Source organism: Elephantulus edwardii, unplaced genomic scaffold (assembly GCF_000299155.1).
Source record: "Elephantulus edwardii isolate Elephantulus edwardi_28Jun2011 unplaced genomic scaffold, EleEdw1.0 scaffold00002, whole genome shotgun sequence".
NCBI classification, from domain to species: domain Eukaryota; kingdom Metazoa; phylum Chordata; class Mammalia; order Macroscelidea; family Macroscelididae; genus Elephantulus; species Elephantulus edwardii.
This window is the reverse complement of record NW_006399752.1, coordinates 43,247,509-43,258,829: the sequence shown is the minus strand read 5'-3', so window position 1 is coordinate 43,258,829 and position 11,321 is coordinate 43,247,509. Positions and strand designations below refer to the sequence as shown.

Sequence of the window (11,321 nt, the reverse complement as noted above, 5' to 3'; positions counted from 1 at the left end):
CTGTGTACCGTCGAATCGATCCAACTGGCACAGGAGGAGATTGCCCCTCCTTCTCCAGCAGAGCATCTGGTGGATTCTTCAAACCACAAGCCTTCGTGATTACAGCACAGCTTCTTGCCAATAGGCTGCCAGAGCTCTCTTAAAACCAATTTCTTTTGAAACCCAAGAAATTCTATTTATCCTTAAGTCTTTTATGATCATAGCAAACAAGAGCCTTTATCAGTCCTAATGCACAGAGGTCATGGTAAAATTCAACATACAGTTATTAATATGAATAATACTTATTTAAGTCCCAGGCTTCTCAATCGCTTGTCATGCTGCTGAGAGCTGAACGGTAAGGATGACAGAAGAAGAACTGATGACTTTGAGCTGTGGTGGTGGAGAAGAGTAGGCAACATCCTTTGGACGGTGAAGAGAACAGATACACTATGGAGAAGGTGCAGCCAGAGTGCTCCTTGAAGGCAAAGAGGAGGAAGCTTCGTCTCATAATCTTTGGGCATGTTGTTAGGAGAGGTTATTCCTTGGAGTGGGACATCCTGCTTGGAAAGGTGGAGGTTCAGGAAAAGAAAGGAAGACCCTCACTGAGATGGACTAACACAGGGTCTGCAGCAAGGGGCTCAAGGGTGTCATAGACAGTGATGATGGCACAGGTCAGGGCAGGGTCCCGGTCTGTTGTCCATAATGTCATAATAAGTCATCATCGACTCAATGGCACCTAGCAGTAACATTCTCAACAATAACAAAATAGGTAAGTGAAAGGAAAAAAAGAAAGACAAAGTTAGGGTGAGCACTATTACTTGCTCAGAAAACAGTCTGTCTGTCTTTAAAGTCTGCTCACCCCGTGCCAGCAAACAGGGTGCATTTCTAGTCAGCTTGTTATGCCTCCAGGGGAGAGATGAGCTGTCTGCAAAATCAGCCTTGTGAAGGGAAGGATGGTCAGTCAGGTGGCCGAGCCCATACAGAGTCACTCTGCTAACCCAAGGCCAAACATCTCCGCGGAGAAATATGGGCAATCTCCTCCTAGTAACCATTTCATAAGCTAACTTGAGCCACAGTCTTTGCAATTACTTGTTATGCATCAGAGAGCTGGACAGTGACTAAGGATGACAGAAGAAGAATCAATGCTTTTGAGTCGTGGTGCTGGAGAAGAGTCTTGAGCATACCATGGACTGCCAAGAAAACAAATAGGTTTGTCTTGCAGAGGATGAAACCAAGCTTCCCCTTGAAGGCTAGGATTGTGAAGCTCCGTCTCACATACTTTGGGCCCGTGGCCAGGAGGGAGCAGTCCTTGGAGAAGGACGTCATGCTCGAAAGGGTGGAGGGACAGTGCAGGAGAGGAAGACCTCAGATGAGATGGATTGATACAGTAACTGGGGCAATGAGGGTTGGTGTGTTGGAGTCAGTGAAACTGGCTCAGGACAGGGCAGGCTTCAGAGTCACAGATGACTTGATGGCACATGTTATTGTTGTTGTTTAGTGTCTTCAAATTGGAAGTGACTCATAGTGACCCTATGAACAAAAGGCCTGGACACCTTCTGTATAACTTTTGTCCTTTCTCCAGGTTCATAGGGTTTCTGGAGGCAAGTTAATACAGAAGTGGATGCCACTCCTGCTTCCTAGCTTGTTTTAATCGGGGAGTGCCACCAAACACTGTCCACCATGGGTAACCGTTATTGCCTTTGATACATCAGTCACAGGATTCAGCTTCACAGCAACCACAGGTTACCTCTGATATGAAAGGAGAGGTTATCCTGGATTAGCTGAATGGGCCAATCATGCAAGTCCTTAGAAATAGAAGAAGAGTCAGAAAAGATGATGAGCGGGAACTAGAGGAGAGATCTGAAGCACAAGGCCTTTACTTACCCTTGCAAACTCTGAGGAAAGAGGAAGTGGAAGCTAAGAGTCTAGGTGTATGGGGCGAGGGTGGGAGGGGGGCGCTAGAAGCTGGGAACAGCCCTCAGTGGACTGCTACAAGAAGTCAAGGATTTTGATCCTAAAACCACAAGAAATTAAACAATCTACATGAGCAAAGAAATGGATTCTCCCAAGAATATCCAGAAAAGGGAGCAAGTCTCCTTACACCTTCATGAGAGCCCACGGAGCCCCATGGTGCACTTCTGGGGTACTAAAACTGGGAGAAATCTGTGATCTTAGAACCCCACCAAGTTTGGAGCAATTTGTTGTGGCAACAATAGGAAACTAATACAGTTGGGAAGTGGATGAGGTTTAAGACCAATTCTTACTCATAGGGTCCCTCCCAGCGCTTAGTCCGGCACCAGCACCAGAAGGTGGTCACCCGAAGGTGATCCAAAAAAAGCGATATATGATTGGGTATTATGATTATGACAAGAGTCCAGAATGAAGGTTGCATAGTGGAGTGTACTTGGGTGGACATGGGGGAATTGTATACAGATGAAGGAATTTTTTTTTACTTTTCAAAGAGAAGAGCAAACTGCAGTTGGGGTGGGGGGGAGGGCAGGGAGAAAAATGCAACAATGAATGAATGAATGAATGAATGAATGAATGAATGAAAATCCAAAATCTCTGTGAATGTTCATTAAAATAAATAATTTTCTTAAAAGTGCCATTGACTTCCATTGTTCCGCAGCTCTGTTCTCTTCCACGGGAGAGACTAACAGATTTGACAACAGTGAATTCTAACTAAGAAGTGGCTCTGGGCTTTGGCTGTCCCTGAAGCCCCTGCCCCAGGGATGGACGTGCGACGACGACCTTACTTACCTAAGCACTGTCCTAACGTTCGATCCAGGTCAAAACCGTTAGTGCACTGTTGCTGCAGACAAGAGAGAAGAGAGAGCAGTGTCATTGTACTTACATTTCCCTCTTAACACTCTCCCCAGAGCTCTTCACAGCTCTTCTCACAATAGCTCTAGCGACACAATAGAGTATTATTCAGGATATTATTATAAAAAGAATCATGTCTATAAACTTGCATTAAAATTTAAAAAAGAAAGAAAAGATAGAGGTGATATCACAACAGAACCTGAAGAAACTAAATAAATGGGTTTGGAATTTTATGAAGAAAAAAAAGAATCATGTCTGGGCACATCTTGTGGCATAGGTTATTAACCTTGAAAACATTATTCCAAGTGACATATGTCAGGCACAAAGAGATAAATACCAAATGATCCTACTTAGGTAAACTACACAGAAAGGGGAAATGTATAGAGATAAAATCAGGTTAATGGCTACCAGGGGCTGCATAGGGAGAAGAGCAAGAAGTTCTTGTTTAATGAGTTCTGAGTTTAACTTCAGGGTGATAAATGTCCTGGAAATTGCCGTGACAGTTTCACAACATTATGAAGGTAGTCACTGTCATTGATTTGTACCCTTGAAAAGAGTAAATTTTATGTTAAATATATTTTACCACAATCAAAGTGTTTAAGGCCTATCATCAACCACCTGTTTATTTCTCTACACACACATATCTCATTCTTTCTCACTTTTGCATTACTTCTTAAGCTCCCCACCCCTTCCACTACGCCATCGTAAAATGAACTTTATTTTTAGCAGATGTTCGTTGGGGGTTTGAACTCTCTGGTAATGAGAGCAGTGGTAACCGTGTCTGGTCTACCAGATGTGTCTACACGTATGCTCAGCCCCTCTTCCTCGGGAAGGGGTAAAGGCTGTCGCTTTTGGGGAATGGCTCACTCTGAATGACGTTTTATTTCATCTTCTCAGAATCCACTCTAAGCTCTTTCCTCTATAAAGCCCTCCACCTGACTCCAGGGCTATTTAAAAAAAAAAAAAGTCTCCCAGCAGCTGCAGTCAGTTTTCAGTGAAAAGGAAAATTTGGGAAATACCTTGACTTCAACGTCAGCAGTGTAGTTAGGCAGCCCTGGTGGTGCAGTGGGTGAGCACTGGACAGCTCACCTAACGATGAGTGACTTGGACCCCCAGTTGCTCCACCAGAGAATGAAAAGGGTCTGCTGTGAAGCTGGACAGCCCTGAGGCCCCCGTGGGCAAAGCCACCCTGTCCTATAGGGGTGCCAGCAGCGAGACCCACGGCAATGGGCTTGGGTTTGGGTTTTTAAAGAAAATTAGGCTTCCGGTATTAGAGGAGTCCCAACAAGCCCAAGGTGGTGTGCAGACTATAACCTGAGCTACAGTTTGGCGTACTTTTGAACAAACCATCTTGAGATTGACAAGTAGCCCCTTCAGCGAAGACCTTAGAGACTGTCATTTTTAGGAATGGAAACTCAACTCATTGGCTTCCTGTCAGGACCAACTGATGGCTGTCCCTCCAGGGGACTTTAAGAGGCTGAAGGGAGGGGGAGAGATTTCAAGGGTCCCAGGACAATGACAAGCGAGGAGGGCTGTGGAGATGGGGTTAGGGGTAGGGTTAGGATTTGGGTTAGGGTGGGTTAGCCTTTGGGTTTAAGGTTAGAGTTAAGGTTAGGATTTGGGTTAGGGTTAGCCTTTGGGTTTCTGTTATTTTTTACGGAGATTAGATTGAAGGTGAGTCTTTTGCTTCCAGGTCAGGGCTGGGACTTGAACTTCTGACTCCTAACCCAGAACATATTTAATCAGACCGTGCTGTTTCTTTTGTGTTCCTCAAAGTGTCTTGATTTACTGAATGAGGCAAATGCTCTTGGGTGTCAGTGTCCTTAACTGGCCTTCCTGTGACTCATTCTAAATCACACGCTGGGACGCCTTCTCCATGGTTCTTGGTTCCGCATCACTGCAAGGAAAAAGCAGCTTACCTGTGCATCTCCAGGACTCAGAAGACAGAGAGCCAGGACGGTGGCGGTGAGTATCCTGCAATGGGGGAGACGTCAAATGTCAACAGCTGAGAAGGCTCCAGGGCTGGTGTGGCCTCCCACCACTCGGGCATCTGAAAAGGCTGCCCTTCCATGTGCTCGTCCCTGAAGAGGGAGGCTTCAGACAGCCCGAGAGAACGGCAGCTCTCCTACTTGTTTCATAGAAGAGCAAAGATAGAGTCTGAAAAGCACCGTCATGGTATTAAGAATGCATTTACCAGTTGCTCTGTACACCATGAGGTGGGCTAAACAGCAAGTGCTTCCGGGTTCCCAGGTGATGCATATAGAAACCGTAAAGGTGCAATAGTTAAGCACTTGAGAAGTCGGCAGTTAGAAACCCCCGCCCCCTCACCCCCAGACCGTCTGTGGGAGAAAAATGTGTCTACCTGCTTCCATGTAAATCACCAGCTTGGGAACCTAGGCTGTTGTTAGGTGTCGTCAAGTACATCTTACAGCAACCCTATGAACAAAAGATCTGAATCCTGTCCTATCTTGCGCCAACATCACAATCTCTGACCCGTTGCTGCAGTCGCTGTGTCAATCCACCTGACTGGGGGCTTCCTCTTCTTCACCATCCCTCCACCTTTCCAAGCATAATGCCCCTCTCCAAGGAACAGCCTCTCCTAGGAGACAGCCCAAGGTATGTGAGACGGAGCTTCTCCAGCGTCGCCTCCAGGGAGCACCCTGGCTGCACCGTCTAAAGGACACACGTTTGTTCTTCGGTAGGTGGGATATTCCGTACTCTTCTCCAGCATCAAAGTTCAAAGACATCAATTTTTCGCCTGGCGTCTTTATTCATTTTCCAGCTCCCAGCAGTATAGCAACTGATTGAAAAGGCCACGGCCTGAATCAAGCACACCCTAGTCACCTAACATTGCTCCTCAGTCATTTGGTGCAGTCCCTGAGTGCAGACTTCCCCAGTACAATATGTCTCCTGATCTCCTGACTGCGGGTACCAAGGGGATTGATTATAGAGTCAAATAAGATGAATTGCCAAATAAGATAATTCCTCAAGACCCTATAGGGCAGTTCTATTTGTACCCAACAGAGTCACTTTAGTTGGAATTGAGTCATTGGTAATGGGTTTAGTTTTAGGGTTTGTGTGTTGTTGTTTTTTTTGTTTTTTCTTTTAAAAAATATTTTTCTTTTTTTAAACGGAATTTTTTAATTTATTAACTTTTATTTTATTATTTTGTGTATGTACCATCAAATCGGATCTGACTGGTACAGGAGATTGTCCCTCCTTCTTCAGCAGAGCACCTGGTGGATTTGAGCCATGTGCCTCTGGGATTGCAGTGCAGCTTCTTGCCACTAGGCTGCCAGAGCTCCCTATTTTTCTTTTCTTATTGTGTACCATCAAATTGGATCCGACTGGCACAGGAGGAGATTGCCCCTCTTTCTCCAGCAGAGCGTCTGATGGATTTGAACCACTCGCCTTCAGGATTGCAGTGCAGCGGTTGTTTTTTTCTTAAGGTAGCATATATATGTTTAACACACTCAGCGACTAACTGAAGAGCTGGTTGGAAGTTCAAATCCACCTTCAGATGCCTCAGAAGAAATGCCTGGTGATTTGCTTCCAAAAGTTCAGGAAGCCCATTGGAGCACAGAGCGGTCTACCCTGGCACGTGAGGTTACTATCAGTCACCCTGGTGCCTTTGTCTTTATTCCTTAGGCAAGATGCTAATGTCTTCATTAAAAACATCACACAATGAAATATTATGCAGCACTCAGAAACAACAGTTTGTGAAATACTACGTAACATGAGAGTCTAATGAGCATTAAGCAGAGTGAGATAACTCAGTCACAAAAGGGCAAATACTACATAAGATCATTATTGTGAAAACAGGAGGCTAATGGAGCAAGATAGGTGTAAATGTTCAAAAGTGAAGGGGATGGAGGGGAGGAGGTGCAGAAATTGAGAGGATAGCAGAGGCTGGCGTGGAGAGAAGGGTGAAGGAATGGGGAGAGTTCAGTGAGGACTTGAAAAGACAGGAGGAATGGTAATTAATGACATAAAACATAATGTATGTGAACTATTGTATAAAACCCAAGGTAACAGCCTATGTGAATGATTGTATAAAACACAAAGTATATGTGTGCAGCACAATGCTTCTGGTGGCCTAATGGCAAGAAGCTGTGCTGCAATCCTAAAGGCACGCGGTTCGATGCCAGCTGCTCCGTGGGAGAAGGAGAGGCAATCTCCTCCCATGTGATTAACTGCCTCTGAAAATCCACTTGATGGTCAGCTATGGGTTGGTCCCAACTCTATGGGACACAACAACAACAACAATACTGTACAAAACACAGTGTATATGAATGTATGCAAACCATAAAACATTTTGAACAATAAAGACAAACAGAAGTGGGGGAGAGTAAATCCTGGCATGGTGAATGACCCTACTGAACCATTAAACTGTGACGAACAATCAGAGAGCTACCAGTGACCCCAGCCGAGCTGAGCTCCACAGAATGGGCAGCAGGATGTCACTTAACCAGAACCTGCTCCCCAGTCTTGAAGCTCCCAGCCCACAAATGCTAACCAGCCCCCCCCCAGCCCCTCAGAACTGGTAAACTCAGGCTGCCCACCCTCCACGGGCCCTCTCACACAGCCTCGGGACCTGCTGCCCAGCTGCTCCTGATGGGGACAGAGGCCCGGGAATCTGGACAGCTGAGGGGAGAACCATATTGAGAAGGATGAGGAATTGAGAAACTCCAGATCAGGCCGGCTCTGCCATCCACCAGACCACTCTGTGCCCGAGCTTCCCCTTCATCTCTTAGAAAGCTGATCTAATAAAATCATGGTCACAAAAATGCTTCAAAAAGACAAAACCTATGCAAATGTAAAGCATTATCTGTGATGTATCTGGTGAATAGCAGGCGTGAAGGCTGAACATGTGAGCTAGGATTGTAAGGGTGCATTCACCTCTTGAGCCCATTTTGTGAGTGGGTTGTTTGCCTTTTTTCTTGTCAAGGTGCCAGAATATTCTATAACATTTCCAGAATATTCTATAACATTTAGGTGTGAATCCTTAGAAGATATACATCATGGCCAAATGTTTCCCCCATCTGTGGGCTTCATCTGTACCCTGTTGGAGGAACTATTGATGCGCATAGAAATAGGATTGTTAAAAGGCCCCATTCATCTGTTTTATCTTCTCCTGGATGTGGGGCTTTTCATGACTCTTGGATGTCTACTCATGTTGTAGATTAGGGCTTCTAAATTTGTTCCTAGTTTTCCTCTGATGAACTTTATCATCTTTGGTTTTATTCAGAGTTCCCTGATCCACCTTGAGTTGGATTTTGTATATGGTGTGAGGTGTGGGTCTTGCTTCAGTTTTCTGAAGATAATTTTCCAATTTTGCCAACACCATTTGTTAATGAGGCTGTCGTTTCTTCACTTACCTGATTTGGTCTCTTTGTTGACTATAGGTAGATACTTGGATTTCTAGGTTCTCAATTCTATTCCTTTGATCTCTCTCTATGTCTGTCGCTGTACCAGCACCATGCTGTCCTTATTACTATGCCTGTGTAATGGGATTGGAAATCAGGGAGTATAATACCTCACACTTGGTTTTCTTTTTTAGTAGTGCTTTCCTTATTCTTTCCATCCCAGACAAAGGTGGAAATTGCTTTATTCAATCCAGATGGCCAACAAGCACATGAAGAAATGTTCAAAATCTCTAGCTATCAGAGATATGCAAATTAGAACAATAATATATAATTTCACCTCAGCAACAACAGCAAAATTCAACAGGGCAGCAAACAACAAATATTGGCGAGGTTATCGAAAGTTTGGAACTCTCATTTACTGCTGCTAGCCAAAGGTGGGTGACTCTAATCCGCAGCCCGCAGGCCTGTTCTTCATTGTTTTTGTTCAAACATTCTTCTAGGTCATATAACCCTGGTTTGTTCACTTGCCGTACAGAGGTAACTTGTGGTTGCTGTGAAGCTGAACACTGTGACACTGATGTGTCAAATGCGATAATGGTGACCGACGGTGGACAGTGTTTGGTGGCGCTCCCCAATTAAAACAAGCTTGGAAGCAGGAGTGGCATCCACTTCTGTAATAGCTTGTCTCCGGAAACTCTATGAACCTGGAGAAAGGATGAAAGTCACGCAGGTGTCAAGGACTTCCATTCATAGGGTCGCTATGAGTTGCCTACGACTCGATGGCACTTAACGACAACAAACAACAGTGGGAATGTAAAATGGTACAACTGCTATGGAAGGCAGTCTGGCGCTTTCTTAAAAAGTTGAAAATAGAAATACCATTTGATCCAGCTATCCCACTATTGGGACTATAGAAACCGGAGCAGTGACTGCCAGATGTAAGCACACGCATGTTTACTGCTGTGTTATTCACAATAATGAAGAGATGGAAGCAGATCAAGTGCCCGTCCACAAACGAAGGCACAGAAAAACTGTGGGAGATCTACACAATAGAACACTACGCGGCACTGAAAAACAATGAACTTTTAGAACACTAAACAACAAAGATGAGTCTAGAAGACATTCTGCTGAGTGAAATATCTCAGTCATAAGAGGACATATACTGCCTAGGACCCTGTTATAAAATGGATGGACATGGGGGAGGGGAGAGTCAGGAAAGAACAGCCAGATGATGAACTTGGCACTGGGACTGGAGTTGGGAAGACCTGTTTGAACAATCCGCAACAACACATGCGTCACATGCGGGAGGGGAAGGGAGGTAAAGGTCTATCAATGAATGAATGAAAACCCATCCTTTCTGTAAATTTTTACTAAAATCACCATTTTTTTAATGTTAAAAGGGGGGGAGGAGAGAACTATGGTATTAAGACCCAGTCACTCCCTGGAGGACATTATGCTGAGTGAAATATCTCAGTTACAAAGGGACAAATACTGCATGGTACCACTGTTGTAGAATGGGTCTGATGACATCAAGGTTGGGGTAAGACTGAGAAAAAACTGGATAAATTATGTATACTGTATTGAAACAGCTGAGGGAAAGAACAGATTAGAGGCGATATATGATTGAGTATTATGGTTAGCACAGGAATCCAGAATTAAGGTTACACAGAGAAGTGTACTTGGGGTGGGGGTGGGGAGATGGGATGGGGGAATTGTATACCAATGAAGAAATTTTTTTTTCCCTTTTTCTTTTCGGAGAGGGGAGCGAACTGGTGGGGAGGGGTGGGCAGGGAGAAAAGTGCGGCAATGAATGAATGGAAATCCAAAATTTCTGTAAATGTTTATTAAAATTAATTAAAAAAATGAAAAGGAGAAAAAGACCCAGTCACTAAACGTGAATCACAGGGAGGCAGTGGAGAGAGTCCTGCTGTGCTGTGGTTGTGGCTGTTGCTAGGTGCTCCGGAGAAAAGTACGACTCGTAGCGACCCTATGAACAACTCGTCTGAATCCTGCCCCATCCTGTGCCGTCTCATAATCTGTCACACACTTAAGCCCACTGCTGCAGTCACTGTGTCAAGCCACCTGGTTGAGGGTCTTGCCCCTCCTTCACCATCCCTCCTCCTTCCCAAGCCTGAGGACCCTCTCCAAGGAACAGCCTCTCCTAACAACATTTCCAAGGTGTGTGAGGCGAAGCCTTATCATCCTTGCCTCCAAGGAGGCTGCGTCTGCTCCAAGGCATATCTGTTTGTTCTTTTGGAAGTTCATGAGATATCCAGCATTATCCTACAATGCCACAGTTCAAAGGCTTCAATTCTTCTTCTGTCATCCTTAATCACAATCCAGCATAGCATAGCAAGGGACTGAAAAGACCATGGACTCGAGCAGGCGTACCTTAGTCCTCAAACTGACATCATTACTCATTGTAGACTAGATTTATGTCTACAATGTGGAGATGACAAAGAATGCCATTAGCTATGAATGAGTGCATGAAAAACCAATTTGTTCTGTAACCTTTCACTCAAAGCATGAAAAAGAGATGAGGGAGAGAGAAAGTTCGATCACTACCCTCAAGGCTGGCTAGGGAGCCACCTGATCAATGTCAATGCACTCTCGAAAGAGCAGTGACAAAAATATTCATTAGGCGCCATGAGGCTGGAGGAAGGAATAAGGAAGTCAAAGAAGGCTTCCTGGAGGAAGTGATCTTGAAGAATTCTTCAATAGGGCAATGAACTTGTGGGCATAAATACTGCAAGGCAGCTAAACTAGTAATTGCATTTGCTGCCAACATCCTCCTCCACTTTATAATCCCTCCTTTTAAAGAGTGCCACACAGACGGCAAAGCACATCACATCCATTTGGCTGATGGGACTCAGTAAATGGTAGGTACTTGGAATGCCCCAGCAAGGAAAGGCCTTTCCACTCCATACCCACCAGAAACTGAACACGGAATGGTGCCAGGCCAAGCACAGCCCACTGCCCCCTCCTCTCCACCGAGCAAAGGATAAAGCCCCTGGAAGGCCACCAGCGGTCCCTCGGTCTGAGCGCCTGTGGGAGCCAGGTCCTGTACTGCTGGGGGCAGCCCTGACCTTACACGGGGCACAGCCGAGTCCTGGGGCCTTTTTATATTTGCGACAGCCAGATTTGTATCTGGAA

At 45.2% G+C, this 11,321-nt stretch overlaps 1 protein-coding gene across 1 annotated transcript in view; it reads right to left on the bottom strand.

Moving 5' to 3' along the window:
- Nucleotides 1-11,321, bottom strand: part of FBLN5 (fibulin 5) — a 119,478-nt gene that overhangs the window by 98,199 nt on the left and 9,958 nt on the right. Inside the window, exons 5-6 of the mRNA XM_006879211.1 lie at nt 4,722-4,776; nt 2,740-2,791 (exon numbers count right to left, since the gene is read on the bottom strand). Coding sequence (XP_006879273.1) covers nt 2,740-2,791; nt 4,722-4,776 — 107 coding nt within the window. The remainder of the gene's footprint in view (nt 1-2,739; nt 2,792-4,721; nt 4,777-11,321) is intronic.